At 38.9% G+C, this 25,052-nt stretch overlaps 2 protein-coding genes and 1 pseudogene across 5 annotated transcripts in view; 2 read left to right on the top strand and 1 right to left on the bottom strand.

Moving 5' to 3' along the window:
* LOC144650529 (solute carrier family 15 member 4-like) overlaps window positions 1-1,709 on the top strand; it is a 31,009-nt pseudogene extending 29,300 nt beyond the window's left edge. Inside the window, exon 5 of the transcript XR_013570138.1 lies at window positions 242-1,709. The product of XR_013570138.1 is annotated as a solute carrier family 15 member 4-like (transcript). The remainder of the gene's footprint in view (window positions 1-241) is intronic.
* Window positions 1,710-4,830: 3,121 nt separating this feature from the next.
* LOC144650525 (eukaryotic translation initiation factor 4E-like) lies at window positions 4,831-18,908 on the bottom strand. 3 transcript variants are annotated; one of them, XM_078510212.1, is made up of 8 exons: window positions 18,760-18,908; window positions 14,177-14,322; window positions 13,811-13,827; window positions 12,579-12,642; window positions 11,859-11,972; window positions 10,774-10,913; window positions 7,860-7,914; window positions 4,831-7,164 (listed from the first exon to the last, which is right to left on the bottom strand). In XM_078510212.1, exons 1-8 carry the CDS (start codon window positions 18,836-18,838, stop codon window positions 7,105-7,107), a joined length of 675 nt encoding a protein of 224 aa, XP_078366338.1. In that variant the 5' UTR covers window positions 18,839-18,908; the 3' UTR covers window positions 4,831-7,104. The 3 variants fall into 3 exon arrangements, with proteins under 3 accessions (XP_078366338.1, XP_078366339.1, XP_078366340.1); XM_078510213.1 differs by having other exon boundaries at window positions 4,832-7,164; window positions 14,177-14,339; window positions 18,783-18,906; XM_078510214.1 differs by having other exon boundaries at window positions 4,832-7,164; window positions 14,177-14,335; window positions 18,782-18,905.
* Window positions 18,909-20,464: 1,556 nt separating this feature from the next.
* LOC144648831 (uncharacterized) lies at window positions 20,465-22,730 on the top strand. Its single transcript, XM_078508282.1, has 2 exons — window positions 20,465-20,966; window positions 21,529-22,730. Exons 1-2 carry the CDS (start codon window positions 20,491-20,493, stop codon window positions 22,451-22,453), a joined length of 1,401 nt encoding a protein of 466 aa, XP_078364408.1. The 5' UTR covers window positions 20,465-20,490; the 3' UTR covers window positions 22,454-22,730.
* The last annotated feature ends 2,322 nt before the right edge of the window (window positions 22,731-25,052 follow it).

The raw sequence follows: 25,052 nt of genomic DNA, 5'->3' as shown, positions 1-25,052 counted from the left end.
CTGCAAAAAGAGATTGGTTTAACGCCGAACCAAAACTATATAAATAAACCACTGGGCAGTCTCTGAGTTATGCATAAACAGTTAGACCGCTCACTCTCGGTTTCGATCGATTTTTGTTTGGTTTTGAACAAAACCCCGAACTTGTCGTCTATTTAAAAGCGCAAACAAAAAAAAAAAAAGTTAATCAAATAAATGTAGTATTACGAGAGCTCTACTATTTCAATAAACGTGTTTTTTCCAGGTCTTGAGTTTGCCTATTCCCAGTCTCCTGCTGACCTGCGTGGCGTGGTGATGGGTGTGTGTTTAGCTATGATCGGCCTGTGGTTATTACGTTGCTGGATTGCTAGCTTCCATTGTCAAACACGCCTCACACGGCAAGTGGTATCCTGACGACCTCAACAAAGGCACGCTTGAATATTACATGTTCCTGTTAGCTGGTCTTATGCTGATCAACGCCGCAGTGTTCCTATTCTTGGCAGTAAGGTATCGATATGCTGACCACGACCGCCATATCCCCGTGAATAATGACCGCAGCGAGCGTGAGCGAAGTCACGATAAAGGAGAATCAAATTCTTCATACTCTATAGACAACGACGAGCACTAATGGCGTATGGAATTGAATCAGGGTCTTAAGTATTCTGAACCCGATTTTAACTCCTTTGCTGTGCATTTCTAATAACAATAAAGTTTTGTAAAAAACCAAGGAGAAAGAAAAGAAAGAAAAAAGAAAATTTAAGGGACTGTGTCACAAATTTAGGCATGGGAAATGACCATCAAATACTTTTAAATATAAATAAACCTCTTTAACCAGTGAATGGATATTTCAATAACACAGCAAATTAAAAAAAAATCGGCAATATAAGAACTGTTAGATGTCTTGATGAGCATGCTGAACTGTTTGATCTAGCCCGATGCTGTTTCTCATGAACATCAATCCAAAACACTTATGCGTTACAGTACATTTGATATTATATCTGCTGTTTGTTTGAATAGTTGAAGAAGCACTTACGAAAAGTGCGTTATAAAGCGCTGTATCCACACCGAGATTTTTGCAGGGTATGCTTAGGCCCTTCCCGATTACGCTAGTAAAACTGGCATTTTATGCTCGTCTCTTGTCCAAAGATGCTTAAATTATGTTTTATTCTGCAGTTACACTTTTTTTTTATAAGAACCATTTTTCTATGAACGTTGACTGACTTTGCCCAAACATTAAGAAAATGTATGGACTAAAATAAGAACATTCTCAGGCTCTGCCAAATTTCTCGCGTTCTTATAAAAAAAAAAAGAGTGTCGTGACAACAAAGATCTATTTTTCTTTAGTCTAGTGTTATCGCTTTGCCAATCGAAAACCAAGTTATAGATCAATTTAGTCTAAAGCGATCTTCACGTGACAAATTTAAGTTGGCAAACTCAAGTTTGTGTGCGTGAACGACGCAAAAACAGTAGGCAAACAAATTGGCAAAGTTTTTGCTGCGTCGTTCACACACACCAACTTGAATTCACCAACACGAGTTGGCCGATAATTTGTCGTGTGAAGGCCGCTTTAGAAGTGGAGTCACGGATTTAAGTTCCTGCCAAAAAAAGACTGGCTAGCAAGCTAGAATAACCAACAACGTATCAACCTCGTTCCCAGGGCTTTTCCCTTGGTGATTTGGAAAAGCCCTGGGAACGAGGTTGACAACGTATGTAATTTAGTTTTGGAAATGCATAAAGTATTTGTAACTCATTTATATTGAAATAAAAAAGGATAATCGGCATTATAAATTGCAAAAATAAAGCTAAAAAAGAGCTCTTAAGACTACTTTTCTTCGTTTGCTGTTACAAACTTAAAGGAGAAGTTCACTCCAGAATGGCCATTTATTTTCTTTACGCCAATAAAAAGTTTACACAAAGATATGTTATTCACCAAAATTTCAGCCTCCAACGTTCGCTATAACCCTACGAAATCTCTCCCAAACCTCGACAACTGAACGCCGCCACCTTTGAGCTGGTAATGTGACGTCAAAGAGCTCAACCTGAAGTTTAACGGGACAATTTTAATAGTCGAAACTCCTTGTTTTTTGTATTTTTTGGAGCTCTGTTTGAGCAAAATGGAGCTGCACAAAGAGGCATTTTGACAAACGAATGCCACTTCGAAGAAACAAGGAGTTTCGAGTATTTATATTTTCCCGCCAAACTTCAGGCTGAGCTCTTTGACGTCACGCATACATTACCAGCTCCAAGATGGCGGCGTTCAGTTGTCGAGTTTTGGGAAAGATTTCGTAGGGTTATAGCGAACGTTGGAGGCTGAAATTTTGGTAATTACATATCTTTGTATATACTTTTTATTGGCGTAAAGAAAATAAATGGCCATTCTGGAGTGAACTTCTCCTTTTATTTTCTTTACGCCAATAAAAAGTTTATACAAAGATATGTTATTCACCAAAATTTCAGCCTCCAACGTGCACTATAACCTCAGTACGAAATCTTTCCCAAAACTCGACAGCTGAACGCCACCATCTTGGAGCTGGTAATGTATGCGTCACGTCAAAGAGCTCAGCCTGAAGTTTGGCGGGAAAATTTTAATAGTCGAAAATCCTCGTTTCTTCGTAGTGGCTTTTGTTTGTCAAAATGCCTGTTTGTGCCGCTCCATTCTGCTCAAACAGGGCTCCAAGAACTACAAAAAACAAGGAGTTTCGAGTATTAATATTTTTCCGCCAAACTTCAGGCTGAGCTCTTTGACGTCACGCTGCATTACCAGCTCGAATATGATGGCGTTCAGTTGTCGAGTTTTGGGAAAGATTTCGTAGGTTTATAGCGAACGTTGGAGGCTGAAATTTTGGTGAATAACATATCTGTGTGGACTTTTTATTGGCGTGAAGAAAATAAATGGCCATTGTGGAGTGAACTTCTCCTTGAACATACTCAAGGGCTACATACAGTAAAAACCCGCATGTAAGAACCTGGGGATTTAAGAACCTTCTGGAAGTAATTTGCCTTTTTAATACCCCAAAATATAAGAACCTGTTTTAATAGCCAAACAAATTCCAACAAGTTCTTATATGTGGGGTTTAACTATTTAATTTATATATATTTTTTACTGTATCATTGATCAATTTATGTTGTTGGACTTTTTGCAACATGGGCACATTAATAAATATTTATCATGAAGAACAGACCAGATTTTATACTACTTTCTGATAACCAACAACAAAGTCTACTCTGTAGAAATTAAGAACCTAATTAAAAACCTACTTAGCCTAAACTGTCAATAAGTACCCCATAATACAAAAACCTGTTTTGCCAACCTCTGAAAAAGTAGGTTCTTTCACGCAGGTTTTTACTGTATATCAAGTCGAGTACCAAAGCTGGCTTGTGACTCGATGCATCACCCTTGGCAGGGAACTTCAAGAGTCTAGATCTGCTTGAAGCCTACCTGTTGCTTCTTCCATGAATGGACTTCTTCCATGAATGTAAACATGTAGTTTTACACAACCAGGGATGGCGCAGTGGTGAGAGTACTAGTACTCGCCTCCCACCATTGCAGCCAGGGACCGATTCCGGCAGGCCAAGTGCCATAAGTGGGTTGCGTTTGTTGTTGGTTTTCTTTCTTCAAGGGTTTTTTATCGGTCTGGGTTCTCCGGTTTTCCTCCCTCTTGAAAACAAACATTCCAGATTCAATTCCATCCGGATAAAGAACCCGCAAGAAAACCAGCTGGAGCTCATGTCGCGTCCTCTCCAAATATAGTAACAGTTACTATTTAACAATTAGACTACGAGCCCAAGTTTTCTATGAGCAAATAGTCAACGAGGCGCAGCCGAGTTGACTATCGCTCATAGAAAACGAGGGCGAGTAGTCTAATTGTTTTAGTAGAAACTCTAAAGGATTGCAGTCCAAAACCTACAATATTGTGCACTTTGAAGACAAAAAACAAGAAAATTTACCGCTTAAAGAGCTACGCGAGCGCGCGACTGTTTTCTATCGGCGAGGGAAAAAAAAAAAAAAAAAAAAAAAAAAAAAAAAAAAAAAAAAAAAAAAACCGAAAAAAAACACAAAAAAAAGAAGAAAAGAATCTATTGTAATAGAAATCAGTGGGAGAACCAATCAGATTCGCGGATTTCCATTAGAACACAGCTGAGTTTCTACTAATACTATTTAGTAGAAACTCAGCTGTGTTCTATTGGAAATCCGCGAATCTGATTGGTTCTCCCACTGTTTTCTATTAAAGGGTCGGCGGGGGGGACCGACGTTAATTAAACAAAAATCGAAAAATTAGTGTAATATAACGCCGATAGAAAACAGTCGCGCGCGCGAGTAGCTTTTTAAGTGGTAAATTTTCTTGATTTTTGTCTTCAAAGTGCACAATATTGTAGGTTTTGAACTACAATCCTTTAGAGTTTCTACTAAAACAATTAGACTACTCGTCCTCGTTTTCTATGAGCGATAGTCAACTCGGCTGCGCCTCGTTGACAATTTGCTCATAGAAAACTCGGGCTCGTAGTCTAATTGTTAAAAATAAGTTAATTAATATTTATAACATTTTTCTGCCTGGCTTCATTTGAAAGAGGCAATGACCATAATGACATCACAGAAGGATCCTGAAGCGGGGAAGGGGGCCCCTCCCACCTCCACCTCTTCCCCCCCCCCCCCCCCTCCACCTTCCTGGAAGGGGGGAGATGGTATAAAAACCCATTTCCCAGCCCAAATTTTGGCCCAAATCACATTTCCCCGGCAACCTATTGTTTTCCCGATTTTCCAAATCCCAGTCCCAGTTTTATTATTTCCTTACTCGTAATTGCCATTTGATCTAACGCCATTTCTCTCTTAGAGTTATTCACTAAACGCCCGACACTATCAAGCTCACAACACCGAAGCTATTTAAAAATTTTAATAGCAAATACGATCACGTAACCTCATTCTAATTACAAGCACGGACAAAAGACAAGCACTTAATTAGTTCAATAGTCTTGAGCGTGTTTCCTTGATATACAAATTTCAAGAAAAGTTTTTCTCACTACAAATAATATTACGACAATGGTTCAAAATAATTTTAACACAATTATTGCCTCGTAAAACAATGACGTTGCTTTTCAATTAAATTAATTTAAATTACTGGCAAATGTTTCGTTTGAAAGAGGTAACAAAATACCATACGTTTTCGTACATAGTACATGAACTTACACCTATGCGATAAAGCACGTTAATCAATCATTTAAACCACGTGATCGAGAAATCGTCTGACCTTTTACGTCTATACCGTGCTAAGTAACCAAGCCACTTCTTACAAGGCTGGGTTGCACAGCTACATAACCAAATGAAGTTTCCATAAAAGTAATTTTGTTTCACTTTGACTTCAAACCCTCTCAGCTCTGAAGGTTATCAACTTCAAATTTCTCCCAACATTACAATTAAGTCAAGCTTACAGGTAATGAAAAGATTGAAACTAATCAGAAAAGAGACATTTTGTTAGCTCGATTCAAATTCTCCTAACTTTTACTAGATGTGATATAAGGATACCAGACTGACAATACAAGGAGAATTTGCATGTTGATAACAAGATCACAGAGAATACCCACACTACATAATGAAACTTAGACTGGCAAAAGTGAAACTAAATGATTTTCAAGATAAGTGGTTTTCGTGATTATTACACTAGACTCAAATTTGGAAAAAAATATGATCATGTTGTAGAACGATTTTCACACACTTGTGTCGAGTAATTCGCGTCTGCGTTGGTTTTGTGATACTGCGCTGTGTGATAGGCTCAAAAACTTGTGCTTATTTCTCAACCAATTAGAAGTAAAACCAGAACCAATTATGAATCGTTGACAGGTTTTATCTGTGCCCTTCACGCTGGCTACATGTAATTGCTGTGAGTTTTGATTGGTTCAATGAAAAGCCTGTGTCCTTATTGATTGACCAGGGTGATTACTTTCGTTTGGTTTTACGACACTCAATCAAAAATCGCTCTAAAGAGTAAATCACAATACTCAGTGTTTCTAATCCTCTGCAACAAATTTTGAGATAATCATGCAGTACACCATTTCTTTGACTAAAAACACAAATGGACAAAAAAGTAACATCAAAAACTGCATATTATTTTGTGTATTTCTTAACAAATACAATCCTAATATGCAGTTTTTCATAATAGATTGAAGTTACAATGTCCCGTTAAGTTTATACCCGGCATGCAGGCAGTTTACTCCCTAGAGAGTTAAAGGCTGCCCAAGTTAAGTATTTGCAAGCACTAAAATTCTATACAACCCACAATGGCGCTAATTACTACATTGATCAACATCATGTATTTAGAACGAATTAAACAAAAACTACTGACCTCATAAAAATCCTGGAGTAATAAGGGTCAACACAATACACTAATACTACAGTGTAAATGCATATTTGTGCGTGTCTTGGACACAAAATATGTCTTTCCATTTGCATCCTTCAATATCTTCGTCTTCACTTATTTCACTTTGAAACCTCTCATACCGAGAGTCCTGTCAGCTTTAGTTCTACAGGCATTATCTGACCATGGTGTGAAGAAAGAACTCCTATTGAAAGGATACTTTCAGGCAGGCTAGCTATTTGGGATAAGGTAATCTTTGCCTCTCGTAAAGACTCAGTGCAAATTAGTTAACTGTCTAAAAATGGTGATTGGACACTCGACTCGTACAGTGCAAGGTTTTAAAAGGAGCTGTCAAAGATTGCGAGCTAGATTGATTAACCTTCATTTTTAAGTGTGTTGTTTGCAATCCATGGCAATCTTTCCCTCTTGGTCCTTCTTTGTATATCACTACTTTTTAGTGCTAACTTTCACGTAAGAAAGGTAATGATAAGGAGGCAGTCCAATTTGAAGGCAATTTGGCAACGACGTTATGCTGTAACATAACTCTTTTAACTGTACATTCACTAATTGGGTAAAAAGCCAAAAAACTACAAGCGACTAATGTATTTAAAGTATGCAGCGTTGTCTCTTCACACCACAGTCAGAATGCACACCTTGCATAAGCAAGGACGGTGGCTAGCTTACAAGCCAGAAGGCTTTCTTAAATAGAATAAATCCTAAAGTTTTCTTAAAATATCAGAGAATTCTGATATTGCCTATAAGTAGTCCTTTTTTATGATCATAATGAGAACATTGATTTTGTGGTAGATCCTGTCTTGCTCATGGTATCCTCATGTGCCTGCAAAATACAAGCATACAATTCATAGTTTATTGTGACAAATGCCTTTCACCGTGGTTAGCTAGAAGGTAAAGTCTGCTTTCAGCCTAGTGGCTCATCATGGAGCTATCCCAGTTTCCGTAGCATGAAGTTATAGATCCTTCCCCCTGTCTTCCCGGCCCCATCCTGCGCGCCCTTCCTCTCTCCGCCCTCCGGCCCGTCCCCACAAGGCCTTTTACCATACATGTATAGGAAGTATATTTTTACTTACTAACTTGACAATATTTGAGCTTAGTTATTACTTTGTACTTGACTGAGGTTGAGAATGACCATAAGAACATAATTTTCTGTGGTTCCAGAGAACATCCAAACCCACCCCACAGATTAGGTCACTGAAAAATCTGACACGAGAGTTTGGGTATTGAAAGCCAAAATTTTTTTAGAAAGGTATGAAGCTTAACTGCAATTTCTAGAAGGGTGGGGGCAGGGGGTTCAAAGCAGAAAACCTTCTGTGGGAGAGGTATGGATATTTTCTCAAACAATACAATATTTCATGTAATTATTTAAGAGCTGCAGAATAACTATACTGTACTATAATTATCAATTCAGTAATAACTAAAAAACAAACATAAAATGAACATTACTCTTGCAAATCTGAAGAAAAAAACATACATGACATTTAACTACATGAAGCAAGATCTCACTATCAGTCTCACCTGGTAACCTATAACAAGTTTGGGTGGTAGGTTGAGACGCTCCTTGAATTTGCGTCTGCAAAAAAAAGGAGCCTCAGTAAATATGCGTTAACTGTGTGTTACGGTGCTTTTCAAAATCATGCAAACTGTGACATTTCAAATCTCAACTAATGTTTGCAATGCATGCACGTTTCTTAGCTGCCATTAAAACTGATCAACTGATGGATCTTAGTTTGGTTTTGAACTTCAGAGTTCATTTGATTTGGAAACACCCAGTAATTGCGGATAAATCCTGATGCTCGACTTTGTCGACAGTTCTATTAGAAACTGAACCACTCTTGGGATTGAACAGGTTACTGAAATTGCCATAGGCCTTATCCAACAAAAAGTCACCATAATGGTTTCCAAATTATCATGCAAATCAGCCACAGGGGTTATTATAATTACAGTGCTGTGAGCTGTATCCACTTGGATAATTTTTTTTTTCTTTTTACTCATTTTTGACATCTTCTTGACAACTTTTTAATGGCTTTCATTTAAATGGGCTAATCAAAGTACAAGAACCGTGGCGATGGTCAGTTGTCAAGTTCCATATTTACTCTCTACAGCCTCCCTAAATTCTGGTACTTTAATTGGCCAAATAAAATAGAAGTTGTTTATAAATGCTCAGAAGTTGTCAAAAATAACCTTATTATAGGAAATTGATGCTTCATGAAATTAGCATGAATTTCAAAAATTCATGTTAATTTAAGTCCCATTAATTTTTGTTTTTGTTAATTACTCTGCCTTTTTATTAAATGAAGCGTCAATTTCCATGACCTTAATTTCCATTATTTTGGCCCCAAATTTTCAATACAGTCCCTATGTTGTTGACTTCTAGAGAAAAACATTATTTTATCAGGGTGGAAATCAGCTGGTATCACTAAAACTACAAGGATTGCTACATGTAGAAGCGGTCAGATTCCTTCACTTAACCCCTACTTTTGGGGAAAGTAGCAAAAACATTGTTTCCGCTAACATGACTTGTTCCTGTTACCTCAACAATGTTTTTCTCTGAGTACGTCGCGTCAATTTAATTCATTTTGAAATGTAACCCTTTCTCTTGCATTAATTTCCTTTATTAGGAAGTAATTTTTCCTTCAATTCGCATTAAATTAAGTCGCATTTATTTCAAATACCTTAATTAACACAAGCATTAATTTCATATAATAAGGAAATCAAAAACTTTGTCCAGCCGCAACAAAGTGTCATGCAGTACTGTCAGAAAATACCTTATTATAGGAAATTATTACAGGCAGGTCTTGCCAAAAATCTTTATTTTGAACATTTTTCTTTATTTTTTCCAGTTTTTTTAAAACAGAATTGCACGATTTGTTTATTTTGACATTTCATAAGCACTCTGACTTGATTTTGCATCAATTTCCGTTATTTTGTGACGTTCTAAGAAAATGTTAAAATCCAAGATGGCCACAGCCAATTAAAATTACCGTAAAGTTCCGTGTACATGTACAAGCTGCACCTTTTTCCTTAAAATCTTAGTCAAAAATCGGGGGTGCGGCTTATCTACGGAAACATCTATGGCTGGAGTTCCCAAAGGCCTAATTAATATTCATAAACAACTTTTCAAGACACCACTGAATAAACATATAACAACCTGAAAACTTTGTTGTCATTCACTGCCTTTTCTTTTCTCTGCAAAGCTGTTTGCAGCGACGCCTTCCGGTCACTTCAACGCTTGCCTTTCTCGCCGCGTCCGAGAATTGCCCGACCGCTTCGCTTTTTTATTGACCTTCACAGCAAAACATCAAACTCCTATTCTGCATGAAGTTTTTATACTGTTGCGGGTGGCAGTCTCCAAGAATCTTGAAAACGTGGTTTCTTTATACGAGGGCCAAACCAAAGGAAAATGCCGCCATGTTTGTTTTGTGATGCCCAGACTCCTCTCCACATTTCAAGCTTGGATACTAAGCATTTATTCGCGTACGAATTTCACAGCTGATTTCATCGAGTGTTCAGACGTGAATTTCTTGAAAAAATGACATCAAGATAGCATCTCAAGCTAACGATATTGTGAATTCAAACTAAAAAGAAGGTATGACAAGTGAAATTTTGCTTTCATAAGACTTAATTCATATTAAACATTGCAACAACTGCCGTGTCAGTGTTTTGAAACCGTGCTTGTTTGTCCTTGTTTGTTTACCAATAGAACTTCACTTGAACTTCAAACTTTTTTGTCTGCATTTTTTTTTCGAAATTTGAGCTTCCAAATGGGGGGTGCGGCTTATCTACGGGTGCGGCTTATACACGGAACTTTACGGTATGCCATCTTGTAGAGTAAGCTACGGGCTTTCTTCTGAGAGCAAAATAATTTCGCTACGCCTTAATATAACGAAAACTCCGGGGAGGGGTTCCATCCACCCCCCCCCCCTCCCCCCTTGTACGATGGTGGGGGTATTACTTCCTAATAAAGGAAATTACAGGAAAGAGGGGGTAACATTTTGAAATAAAGGATATTAACGCGATGGACGCAAAGAAAAACACTTGTTGAGACAACAGGAACAAGTTTATTTCAACACTAGGCGTATAATCCGAGACCGAAACAATGTCTGTGATACTTTGAGTAGTAGATTTCCACCGTGATGGAATAATGCTTTTCCCTAGGAGATTAGAACGTCTGGACTGTATCGATAAATTGGGGCCAAAGTAATGGAAATTAAGGTATCGGAAATTAACACTCCACTTAATTAACGGCACGGAAATTAACGTCAACAAAAATTAACATGACTTAAATTAACGCGAATTTTTGAAATTCGCGTTAATTTCATGAAGCGTTAATTTCCTATAATAAGGTAGATAGATAGAAAAACCACCATGATAGTTATCGCTATCATAAACAAGCTCTTTTGTACATATTTACACAAATGATCACACCTACCCTATACTTAGGTTGGCATCTTGATCTGTTGCATTGTTAGTCCAAATTGCCAGCTTGTCTCCCTTGGTACGGATTTGAACTACTGCTCCACACACACTATCAGAGTACTCCCCAAACATCTCTCCAACAAGAAGCATCATCTGTACATAAATTATGCATCACAGTAAGTAAAGCAACAGGGATGTAGCTAAGATTTCCAACAGGCGAAATTTTCTTGATCACAGGCGGAAAATTTGGGTCGCATTAAAAGAAAGATCTAACCAGACACAGAATTTTAGCCGGAATAATCAAGTCCTCAGGTTGTCATTTTTTGGCCTTCTGCCTATTATTTACATCCCTGAAGGAATGCTGCTTTGGGCATTGCGAAACTGAAGCTTCATTGTACGTAGCAAAATCAACAGCAAACTACCGGTAATCTCCTTGGCCTTGCAGGCAAATGTTTAGATCGATTGCAATTTTAAAATAAAAAAAGTGCACACAGACAAAAAATCAACTTAAAAATTGCTACATGTACAGTTTCAATATTGCTAGAGGACAAACTGAGCTTTGGTTGCACCATAGCAACGAGATTGATTCTCGCACAGGTCTATAGCAGTTAATAGCGAACTTAAAGCTATGCCCCTTGCCAACTGATGAGTCTTAACTACACAAGAAAAGGATTAATACAAATGAGTTCTATACATGTACCGGTACATATTAAGCAAACAATGCAGTTTCAGCTGCACATTATACCGGTAAGTTATTGTTATTGCTCTCATTATACCGGTAAGTTATTGTTATTGCTCTCTCATTGCATGAGAGAGCAGTGACATTCATACATTGTGGCCTTTAGCCAGACATTTTTGCCATCAGGTCTTCTGAATCATTCAATACTAAGCTAGCAATATGTATGCAAGCCACTATAGGTTTCACCACAGTGAATGCAATTTTTGAAACAGTTATATATGTTGTACATGAGGAGGAGGTCAAAGAAAGCCTAGCTACATTAGAAAATGATCCCCATATAACCACTGCCAGCCATGCAATACCATCAGATTTACATCATAAGTAATGAACAGAAATAATAATAATAGCAAACTTCTTACAGTTTCAGTCCATAATCTGTCAAGTTCTTGTTGCCTAAAATTTTTCTGTGTGTTAACTAGCCAGCGGCCTCCTTTTCTATTTCTCTCATCTTCCCACATAGGCTCAATTCCTTCCTGTAAATAGAACAATAGACAAGTATTTATAATAATTTTATACCCTTGAATGGGAAATACAAGTTTGAAAGTTTGCTATTGCAGGGTTTTTTTATGTGTTGTCATCAAAATTTCAAAACCTTACTGCTTATCCTTATCCATACAAGATTAAATAACAAAAGTGCAATTTATTAGACAACACGCGGAAACAACTATAACAGCCCATGACATTCATCCCGATAATTTATGAAGAAATTTTAAAGAGGAATGTGAACAATAGACAACAACACCTTTTCTTATAAGCGTTGCATTACATCCAGGACATTCATTCTGTAAACGTGTATGTACATTTTCCTCAAGTCTGTTTAACATTGGGAACATCCCAGGAGACAGGCGGCATAATTATAAAAACTAATTATACATGAAGTAACCCAATTAACTCTGATGAAGGCAACAGCCGGAGAGTTGCCAAAAATTTACTTTTTATTATATGTTTTTAACATCTTTTAGCTTTTTAGACAATCTTTAGATCAGCTACAAATCCTTTTATTAGAACATATGCTTACCACTGATCGCTCAAATAACAACTACAGTATATAATTCACTAGCTGTGTTTCTGACACGTACCTTGAACAATGAATAGTCACATCCAGACTGTAACCTACTGGCAGCTTGGATATGGTTATATACACTGAAAAAGCAGTGAGTTTGACCTTAGTACATAAGTGAAAAAGGGAGTCCATGGATATTAAACTCAAAATGGTAGGACTATGTCTGCCTTTCATGAATGTACATACATGTACATGTTGTGGTCCAATTTTGCCTTTGGTACAATTTGGTATTTTCCTTTGTTCTGGTGCATATTATAATAATGAAATACATGTAAAATAGAGCGATTTTCACTTGAGTGTCGAAAGTTAATTGCGTTTGCTTTGGTTTTGCATTTCTACGCTTAGTGATTGGCTTAAAAATCTCGCGCCACTTTCTCAGCCAATCAGAACTAAAACCAAAACCAGTTAAAACATAACTAGTTAATCATGACTCGCTCGCGCACGTTTTCCCGCACTTCGTACCAGCTACATGTATTTGCTTCGTGTTTTGATTGGTTCACTGGATTGTCTATGTCCTTTGTGATTGGCCAGAGTAATTACTTTGGTTTTGGTTTTACGACACTCAATTGAAAACTGCTCTAAAGACAAACACCAGATTGTTTAACCCTCCAAGTTTATTTTTTTCCTTAGTGGCAATTTGGCCACCAACTGCTCAATATTGGTTGCCAGCCTGAGTGAAAAATTTTAGTCACTAAATTAAGCAAGTGCTTTTAATCCTGCTTCTCAATTTTACTTGCCAGGCTGGCGACTTCGGTTCAAATTTAGTCCCCAGCTCCAAAATTTTAATCACCATGGCGACGAAAATGGTCTTAACTTGGAGGGTTGTAAAATTGAACTACAACATACATATAGAGCAGTTTTCAATGGAGTGTCATAAAACCAAGGTTATCACTCTGGCCAATCACAAAGGATGCAAATTTATTATCAGTGTTAGGCTAATGCATATACTCAGCACGAAGAACAGAAAAGCATACATGAGCAAGTCACGGTTAATTTTGGTTTCAGTTCGGATTGGATGAGAAATTGGCAATAAACCAATCACTAAGCATAATAATGCAAAAGCAATGGAAACACAAATTCTTTCAAAACCCGTGAAAAATGTTCTATAGTGATGTTAATTTCAGATATATTGTTCTTGAATTTTAGAAAATTTCTTTGAGAATCAAAAAAAGGCAAAACTTTCGTGACAGAAAAAAATTACATGTCATGGTTATAAAAAGGATGAACAGTGGCACAACATGTACTTACCCCCAAAAATCTTCAACCTGTTATTGATAGTAAAGCAAGTCAAGGGCAATTTTCTAATAATTTAAAGGGGCTATGTCAAGCAGTTAGCACTGACCTCATTTTCATAGATTTAACTGAAATAAAAAAAACTGTGTAATAACTCAAAAGAAACACAGAAAGGCCAAAAAGGGGCATGGATGAGCAAAATTTAAGAAGATTTAAATGGATTGCGTTCAGGTAAACTAAGCGATAATAAGCCCCTTCCAAAAATAAACTTTCCATACATTATTTATCTCAGATCAATTATGCAAAAAAGATTATAACATCATAACTATGCAGTATTTTTCTAACACGGCATATAGGAAATAAAATAAATGTAAAGGATACAGTATCGAAAGAAGTTACAAGACGGAGATTTGCTTTCCATGATTTTGCTTTGTCATTTTTGAAGAACCACAGAGCCCATTTGTTTTGCAGTGGATGTTTTATATACTGTGGTGTAGCTACAGCGCCATCTTCTGCTGACTGACCATCTTTAGGTTTTTCCTGCCAAATAATCAACAAGAGAGTAAAGAAAAGGTAAAGTCTATCTTCACGCCTAGGTGGCTTACCTGTACATGTAAGAGTATTTCTATTGCCCTGGGTTATCCCCAACATGAAATTTACCCATTTGTACACTTGGATTGAGAGAGGCACCATGAGAGTTTAGTGTCCTATAAACACAATGCAATGACCCCCGGGGGGCACCCGGTATATTTTTGGGTGGGGGTGTGCCGCTGGGAATTTGAAGCCCTTACCCTATACCAGACCATGTTCAGCTGATTTTTGCAACCCTATACTAAACTAGACACTGAAAATCCCTACCCTATCCCAGACTTGCATTTTGTTAGAACTGTATCATTATCAGTGTTTTAATGGAAAACCATCTGTGAACAACGATGCCGCGATGATTTTATTTACGTTTAGGAAAGCCTCTTTCTCTTCCGAGTTTCTGGACTATATTCGTCATACCGTCGATCGGTTTCCCGGCAAATGCTACCCTTTTCTAGACCAAAACTCTCTGATTTCTATACCCTATCCCAGACTAAACTGCTTGAAAACCATACCCTTCACAGCGGCAAGAGAGGATAATGGGACAGAGAGGGACTTAGAGGGTGTTGGCCGGGATATGTCAAAGACAGAAAAGTTATTTTTAGATATGCGGACGTCCACAAAAGCGTAGTTCCGGTTCTAGTACAGTAAAGTCAATAAATCGGGCCAGCGTGACATTTGTTTTATCAGCTAATCAACATTCAGCATGTCATTTTTAGTGGGCATTTTACAGGCATTTAGAGTTCGGCAACGATATTAATGTCAATGACAGATTGTATCGGAAGCTTTCCAAAGTAAGCGTCTTCTGTAGATGCTAAATAAAAATCGTGACAGGCCTACACCAAGAGAAAATATTATTTTCTCTTGCCTACGTACACGGACTCCTACTGTTTATTATTACTATTTGCGACCTGATTTTTTAACCGCTGTGTCTTATAAGTATCGCTCTGAGAAGCGTGTCTTTAAGCGATTTGCTTTTTTTAATGCGACAACATAGGATAAAAGGCTTTCGAAAAAGGCCTTCTCCTTCTGCATGCTATAATTATTATTGGGAAGCGTTTTAGGTCAAATAGACGTTTATGGCACTCCAAAAGTGTACACTGGAGGTCACACAAGTCTGCATGCTTCCCTGCAGTTTGTAGACATTAACACCTCTCTCATTTGCTAAATGATTTTGCCTGTGCGGTTTGATTTGGCTGATATCATTTTGCAAGATATGTTTTAATCTCTCAAAATGTTCGCCCTGGAAGGACTTTGTCGGAAACTTTCTTTGAAAGTGTAATTTTATTTTATTTTGTGACGCCGAACCCGGCTGTTTAATTAACTTTGCTTGAAGGTGTGATGTATCTTATCACAGATGACATACCGGTATCTGTGTTTTTCCGGTTTCGTCTGATTCGTCAGAGAATGTCGAAAAAGATATCTATTTGTTTCAGAGAGACGCTGTGCCGTATTCGATCGGGCGTTTTGTCACTTGAGCTCGAAATAACGGAGGTTTTTTATTCCCCTGTTCGCACGTATGGTCTGGCACCGCATGAATGAAATGTTAGAGTCTCTCTAGGCGTACTGGGGTCTGTTATCTGTTATCTGTTCTGCCTGTTTATGCAGGTTTAATATAATTATATGGTTTTGACTTTATTCTTCGCGAGCCATTGGAATTGAAAAAAATTGTAGAATCTATCTCTTATTCCTAATATTTCCTGCGAAAATTTTATTTCACAACTCGCTCTCATCAATGAAACGTTTCCACTCTTGTTAATGACATTTCTCACGCCTTGATCATAAATGGCGTGTGCGGAAGCCAAGAAAAACAGACACTTCCGTTTTGCACGCGGCTAAATATAACTTTTCTGTCTTTGACATATCCCAAGGCCTAGACTAGTAGACTACCTCTCTGTCCCCTTATCCTCTCTTGACAGCGGCACATACCTATATAGCTTATGTATCGGAGTGCCCCCCCCCCCGGGAATGACCCTAGCCAGAGGTTGAGCCTGTACTGATCAGTTACGATCCAGCACAGCCACTGTGCCTCCCACCAACAAGAAAGTAATCAACATTCAACAGATAATTTGTAGTTAACAATATCAATTTTTTTCAAGACTGTTTATTACAATAAACTAAATCACCAACCACTCAGGCAAATTGTCTTGATGTACATGTATGCACAAATTGCTAAATTTTCAATACTAATATCATACTTTAAAATATACTAAAACAGTGGATAGCATTGTTGGCACGCTGATTGGCTACTCAAAAATGGGACCCTTTGCTATTCACCTCAGGGGAACTTGCGTGAAAACTGTTATTGTTGACAGGAATTAATGAGTTAAATGTAATCCTTTTTAGTTATATTATCTCACTGTTTATACCAACACAACTATTCACCTTAGTGTCGGTGGCTGGTGGTGGATATTTACCTCGCCGCTTCGCAGCTCAGTAAATATCCACCACTAGCCACCTCCACTTCGACGAATAAATGTTAATCAGAAACTCAGTATTCCAAGTTGGTATTATGCATCAGTCAATTGAAACCCCGGCCCCCCGACCCCCGGGACTTAGCGGGGATTTAACGCGTCCAAAGCCGGGATTTAACGCACTTTTAACGGCGCGTTGGCCCCGGTGGCCGGTGGATTTAACAAAATGTCGGTAGACCGGGGGCCGTGGAGAGGTGATTTAACAGCACACGATAACCTGAAGCGGGGACGACAGCTGGGGTTTAACCGTCAAGGACTGTATTTTTTCCTCAAAATGTTCATTCCTTCTTAAGGAATCTGCCACCTTTGTACACTATCGTCTCAAAGAAAGTAGTTTCTGTTTGTGAGATTTCAGTCGTGAATTATATCGTAGGGTGAAAGTTGTTTGCCTTTTGAAACTGAAAATAACTTTTCTATTTTGTCTCTTCTTATGTCCCACATTAAAAAGACGTCGTCAATGAATCGTTTCCAAAGGATAGGTTTATTGCTACTTTTTCTGAACATATCGTTTTCTATTTTGGCCATGAAGATGTTAGCAGAAGCTACGGCGATTTTCGTGCCATGGCTGTTGGATGGGTTTGAAGATTATCTTTTCCACTGAATTGGAACAAGTTTTCTTGAAAGATCAGACTCGGAGCATCTTCGTCTCAAAAAACCTGTTAGGTACAGGAGAGTTTATGAGACAGAGAAGGCTTTTTTAGGCTGTTTAGGCAGTGCAATCTTCTCAATAAAATTATTAAAGTCTGTCGCACAAAGCTTGTTTCTTTGCTACCGGCTGAAGTTAACTGTTGATAAAAGCTGAAATACGTTCTTCCGACAGGTGTGTTCATAATAGCTAATTACGGGTTTGAAATTTGGCAAACTTGTGACTGACTACGAAAAACAAATTTCTTATAAATATTTTTCTCAAAGTAAAAGGCTATTTGTGGAAACAGGTTTCTTTCCTATCTTATAACTATATATGAAGAACAATAAATGAAAGAAATAGATTTTTCAACTTCCGCAACGAAAGAAATCAAGATTTTTGCCTGGTTTTTGCTGGAAGTCTCTCTTGAGTTGGTTTCTTATTTGGTTCGTATTCCCCCGCTACGCGGGGCTTTTAACAGACGTCTTGGCCCCTATGGCGGGGTAAAAAGCCGGGTTTTAACACTTGGTAAATGTTAAATTCCCCGGTAAGTCCCGGGGGTCGGGGGGCCGGGGTTTCAATTGACTGATGCATTAAAAGATTCATTTTCAAAGAAAATCCTTGATGTTGAAAATAAAAAAAACATCTGGTCAATAAGTACACATGTAGCTCAGGGACTGTTATGTTGAGTTTTTCTTCTACAGAAGAAAATTACATTGCAAAACGTTCCCTAACCCACCACAAGTCCCCTCAGTGAACTGTTTCGGACTGAGGAAATTTTATATTTGGCAATCAATTTATACAATATTAGCTAGTACAAAATTACATGTCATTAATAACCATAATACAAGTTAAAAGGCTTCAGTCGCTGCTTTTAGAAATGATAGCTTTCTCGTGCGAGAAATCGCTTTCTGTTAGTTTAGCCAACTAAGAAAACATCGACTAAGCAAATAGAGTTCTCAGAAATATAGCTTATCTGTTTAATCTCACACTGGTAATCGCCTGTAATTTCTGATATCTAAAATACAATCGTACTAAAAACTCAAGAATGTGTAAAAAATTCATCGCAACTAGGCAACATCGTCGGCAAAACAAAAACTCCTTTCATTAGTGGACAGTCTGATACAAATAAAACCTTTCTATTGTAGCAAATTAAACGAAAAATGGTTTTGAATTGATTTGTACACATGACATGCAGTCACTACTCTCGAGTCCTTGTTAGCGGATTTTTCATCAAATACGCCCGCGAAAACCGCGCAAATTTTACCACAATAAATTACAATAATTCTTTCGCCATCTTACCTCTTCTTTACTTTGTTCTTTTTGATCTTTAGCTGGTAACTCATCGCCAGAAGCCATACTAACTTGAGTAAAATCGCCGTAAATCTCTCAGATATTTCTCTTACCGGCGTCACGTGGGAAACTTGTACATGCGTACTTTTGTCATTCACGTTCAGTCTCCTTCGGCCCAGCGCGGCAGCGAGGTGTGCACGCCTGGGCGCAAGGAAAGGAACCGGAAATATTAATTGAAACACAAAAAGGGCATTAGCGACTGTCGGCATAAGCAGAAGTTCATAATTCTTGGATTATGAATTTTTGGCATAAGTTATGAAATGTCGATTATAGAAAACAGTGTGTTCCGTTGAAAGAAGTGCTATTGAGACGTAGTTTGAGTTAAGAATCAGGACCGACGGACGAATCGATGGACTGACGGACTGATGGACGGACGGACCGATGGACCGATGAACGACTGGCGACAAAACAAACGAACGAACAAAAAAGAATAAATAGGGTGGGTGAAAGAATAAGTCAGTTGGTAAGCGAGCGAGAGAGTGAGCTAATAAGTGTTTACATTTTCCGGTTTGTGTCCTTTTATGAGGTTTACAGAAGGGATCGAGGGAGAAAAAAAAAAAATTGAAACACCACCAGACCCCCAGTGTGACCCCCACGAAAGAGCACTCCAGGTTGTCAGAGGACTGTCTGGTGTCCGTCTACCTATTTTTAAACTTCAAATTCTATTTTTAAAATCACATCCAATCTTCAGTATTTCTTATTCCTCTAAATTTTACTAATCCTTCTAGAAAAAAACAAAAACATCCCCCAAAATCACCCAAAAATTTACAAACACCGCAAAAAATGGATATGTGTAATGAGCTAAGGGTTTTAAGATTCCTTAAAACGCAAACGAGATATTTCCGTTAAGCCCATGTTAAGGGGTGAAAAACGGTCCTCAGTTAAACCCCCGCCTTAACTTAACGATGTTAGGTATGTTCGTACTCTCTGCTTTAAAAGTGCGTAGTTAGGTATGAATCTTCAAAGCGCGCGCGCAATTCTCCCTTTGATGACGCCATGATTGTGTTTGTCTTGGTAAGAGAAGTCATGCAAACTGCACTACAATGCATCCTCGTCATCTCCATTTTTCCGTGGATTGTCTCATCCACCAGCGTGTGTGATGAACAGCCTAGCCTCATACAAAGCGCGCGCGCAATTCTCCCTTTGATGACGCCCTGATTGTGTTTGTCTTGGTAAGAGAAGTCATGCAAACTGCACTACAATGCATCCTCGTCATCTCCATTTTTCCGTGGATTGTCTCATCCACCAGCGTGTGTGATGAACAGCCTAGCCTCATACAAAGCGCGCGCGCAATTCTCCCTTTGATGACGCCCTGATTGTGTTTGTCTTGGTAAGAGAAGTCATGCAAACTGCACTACAATGCATCCTCGTCATCTCCATTTTTCCGTGGATTGTCTCATCCACCAGCGTGTGTGATGAACAGCCTAGCCTCATACAAAGCGCGCGCGCAATTCTCCCTTTGATGACGCCCTGATTGTGTTTGTCTTGGTAAGAGAAGTCATGCAAACTGCACTACAATGCATCCTCGTCATCTCCATTTTTCCGTGGATTGTCTCATCCACCAGCGTGTGTGATGAACAGCCTAGCCTCATACAAAGCGCGCGCGCAATTCTCCCTTTGATGACGCCCTGATTGTGTTTGTCTTGGTAAGAGAAGTCATGCAAACTGCACTACAATGCATCCTCGTCATCTCCATTTTTCCGTGGATTGTCTCATCCACCAGCGTGTGTGATGAACAGCCTAGCCTCATACAATGCGTCGCACTAAGAAACCAATACATATTGCCTATAAAAGAGAGCTGCAACCCTCTAAAGACAGCGAACTGCGAAACAGGAGACCTGGTCGATCCAAGAGTCGCTGACTGTCATTTAGAGTTCAGTGGAAACGTTTTTCATTCGTTGGTCGATGATGAAGACCAAGTTAGTTATGGCTACAGATGTTTTCCCACCATTCCAGGTCCCAATATGTTTCACAGGCGGAATGTTGGTCCGAGCTTCGGGGAGCCCCGGTGCGTTCCGAAAAACCTGCATCGCTATGGAACATTCGTTTGCGGGGAGCACGGAACCCGCTGCGTGTGCGATGCCCCGCCAGAGAAAAATGAAAAAGGAACACAGTGGTTAAGACATAAGTGTAGGTAGGTAAAGAAATTGATTAAGGATAATATTTTAATTACTTTTATTCTTAAAACATCAATTGCAGTAACTGTTATGCAAATTCATCAAAATGAACAGACGTGAATTATAATTAGTCTCACTCTAGACCATTTACCGCTTATAAGTCGTATGTTCCTCAGACAGGGGAGAATGAGTTACTTCTCTTGACTTAGGGCAGTAAATATTTTGGAATGGAAACAGGTTTCCCTGTTGTAATTTTGCCCTTTCGATTCATGCCCATAGTGCGATTTTGCGTCCGTGACGTGCGAAAGTTTGTGAAGCATTTTCGTCGAGCCGCCGTTTTAATTTGTGGATATTTCCCAATGTGGTTACTTAAAATAAAGACTTAATAAAATATTAAGTGCAAGTGGAACTGAATTGAAATGTTTGCTTCTCTAGCTAGAATGGCGTTATACACTGTGAGCTTTTTAATAATACTATCGTGTTTTTACCATCCACGTGGAGCAGTATTTATTCCATGAATCAATAATGTGCGAATTTATTAATTTGAATTTCTACTGATTCTGCTTCTAACATTCACAGGTGTCAATATTTTGTAAATCTCTGTCGTATCCCGAAAGTCTGCGCGCACCGTGGTAATTGCAAGATGTGGGGATCTGAGCTGCAATGTCAATGCTCCGCTAACGACAAGTCCTGCAGGCCCGGAATAAACCAGTGCAGAGCTAATCCGGGACTTTGTTCGGAAAAAGGAAAAGTGTGCATCGAACTGTACGATACCAACGTTGGATGGATGATTGGAAATGAGCAAAACGGCGATGGTTTTGCCTGTATTGCAGCGGATACTGTGACATCATTGACAAAAGTCACGCACTATTGTGACATCTCCAGGGAAACGTTTACCAGGTTAGGCGGAGTGGAGCCTAAGAACGAGCTAGACTTGTGCTGTTATCGAATGCTGACATGCGCAGGGGGCGAGAGCACTCCAAAGAAGGGCACCATATTCAGTTACAGACCATGCTATTGTAACGTGGAGTTTCGAAAGTGCCTTCTCATGGCCGCGTATGATGCTAAGTTCAAAAGCAAAGTTGAGCACATGATCGAAGTGTTAAATAACATGGCGTATTGCCAAATTGATGACGGTGTACGGTGTGATCCAATACGGCCCTTTACCTGCAAGAAAGGCGATCTTATTAACCCTAAAATCGCGCATTGCAAAATCGACTGCAAAACGGGTCCCCTGCTACCTGTCTGGGCTCGCGCATGCGCAATTAGACAATGTAAGCCACCTTATCATCAAGATAATCTTAGGATCGTAGACGTGCCACGTTCAGATGAAAGTTCAATTTGTAAACCAGTCGAGAACCTTGCTGTCGTGTGTGGAAATAGAGACACGAATACACGATGTGTGTGCGACGGTAAGCCGAGCAGTTCCGACTTTACCGACAGATGCCGATGTCAGTATTGGCCTGACACATGGGACCAACAACATCGTTCTGAACAAAATTAAACTAGTCAACGATCTCTTGCTAATGTAATCTATGCATTTTACGCAAAAATGATGGAGATGTATTTACTCTCTAAATGTTCTCAAATTCTCGTCGTTTTTTATAACAGTATAATAAAATGGCTGCGCGTGCCATCATGATTAGAGATTATTACCATAATATACCTATAGCTACCGAGTGTTGTAGAAGTCTATTATTTGGAGATTTTAATCAGTTTGTAAAGCAACGAAGCTTAGATTTTACTGCACAAGAAGTAAATAAAATCGAGTGTTTGCTGTGGGACGTAAAGGTTGATTTACACGGTACAATTTTGTCGCATGTGACAAACTTACGACAGGCCCAGGGCATGACTAAGGACCAATTACACGTCAGCGCGTCTGTCGTAAGGATGTGGTAGTAGGTTGATTTACACGAAGCGATTGGTGTTGTAGTCATGACGAAAGTCACCCTGCGAGCAGAGCCTCTTTTAACTTCTCTTTAGTTGAGATTTGGGAAGTAGAAAGAGGCTCTGCCTGAATCTTGTCATTTCTTTGAAGTCGCCGCAGCCCCAAAGTTTGGGCTGGTCAGCCCGGATTAAACCGGTTTTTGCTGCGCAGGCATAAATTTTTTAGAGAAACTGACGGTCAAGACAGAGCCCACAGTACGCTCTCGAAAGCACAAGAGCTGACGAATGCTCTCGCCATCTGCTACGTTAGTGTGCGCGTGCAGCTTTTGGATCATTTAAGATCTCGGTTTTTCGCAAACCAAGAAGAAATTTCACTGTTAAAATCGCACATCTCTACCATAAATTCACTAATAATACCTAAAGCGGTACTTGACATGTTTTTACTGAAGAAATTCAGACGCTCTTTACAAAAAAGAAATTGTGAAAGAAACACTTTGTTCACGCTGTCGTGTGCGATCCGTCACGCCATTCCGCGCGCGCATGCCAAGATTAAATCGTCCTCGCGCAAGCCCGCGCAAGCTAAACGCGCAAGCATCGCGTAAACCTCGCGCATGCTCAACAAAGATTTTACACGATTCTTGCAGAGCCCTTTCTTCTCAAGTATATTAGTGGAAAAGAAAGGGCTCTGCTCGCAGGGTGGACGAAAGTGTGTCGCATGCGATAATCGTAGGCAAAATCGTACCATCTAATTCACACGGTGTTTGAGAATATATACTTTACATGAGTGCACGTTGGATATGAGATGGCGGATATCAACGATTGCCTACAACTATCTCATATCCATCAAGCGCGAGTGGAAAAATTGTTTTATTAAAAACGCCCAAAGAATTGCAATATTTGATCGGCTGTTTTCGCTGATGCGTACACCTACCATATTTGTGGTCCACGGTACTATGAGTTCATATACCATGGCTCGTAAACCAATCAAAACTCAGAAATCGCAAAGTACCATGGCTACTTTTTAGTAATGCTGAATATATGTCTTTTGCTTCTTTTATGAATATCTGTAACGTTCCGTTACATATAGACCCATGTACATAACAACGAACTTGATAATTTTAACCAACCACAAATAATTTATCAACTCACTTTCGCGCCCATCAGAGATAACTGCATAGTAGGCACAAATTAAATCAGTGTCGATTGAAAATGTGTCAAAGAACATATTGCAAATTGGTCCTCAAGTCGATGCAGTACATCTATTGCTATGTTAAACAAATTGGTCTCTCCCTATTGTTTTCTATTTTCACGAAACATGAAGTGAACGGTTCATTTAATGTTTCTGGTAGCTGAAATTATAGGGAGCTATAAGGAATCATGGGTCAATACAAGGTCCCATTAAGATCATATAAGATAAACAATAGGCAAAGTATTAAAGAATTTTTTCTCAGTTTTATTTCGATATAATGACCTTAACACACTTATTCAGTCGCTCAATTGACGAATTAAAAACACCAGCATTAGTTATACAAATGTACAACAAAACCCTGGGAGATTACATACATACATACTGATACATACAAATTTTATTAACCCATCCCTGATGAGGCTTTTCAGAGTTAAATAAATACATATGCTTAAACCTATAAATACATATTGTAAATAAACTATGAATATAATAAAAATAAAATTAATTAACCTAAGAATTCCGTTAAAAGTAGACGCTTTAAGAATTGTTTAAATTCTCTCTGGGATTGGCGAAGTTTAAGTTCGGGTGTCAGAGAGTTCCAAAGACTAACAACCTGATAGTAAAAGGTTTTCTGTCCACTAGCAGATCTGAATAGTGGGATATCAAGAGCTTGTGCGTTTCTAGTAGAGCGCTTTGACACGTCGGAGCGTTTAATGAACTGCTCAGTCAAGTAGCCTGGGGCACTCCCTGTCATGCACTTAAAGCACATGATTGCTTGACGACAGTAAAGTTGGTCTCTGACTGGAAGCCATTGTAAACGCTTCAGTATCGGTGTAATATGATCGAATTTTCTGGCTCCGCTAATGATGCGACACGCAAAGTTCTGAACCGCTTGGAGTTTATCAAGATTACGTTCAGTTGTGTTGCTCCATACATTAGATTTCTGTATGAAAGGGATGCTCATCGGAAGAACAATCGGGTGTGGCTTAAGCTTTTTCGACTTCTAAAGGAGACCATTTTTCATGCC

The sequence above is a fragment of the Oculina patagonica genome, chromosome 4 (genome assembly GCF_052425735.1).
Source record: "Oculina patagonica isolate OP01 chromosome 4, crgOcupat, whole genome shotgun sequence".
Lineage (NCBI taxonomy): Eukaryota > Metazoa > Cnidaria > Anthozoa > Scleractinia > Oculinidae > Oculina > Oculina patagonica.
Note: the sequence above shows the minus strand (reverse complement) of the source record. Positions and strands in the feature narration are given on the sequence as shown.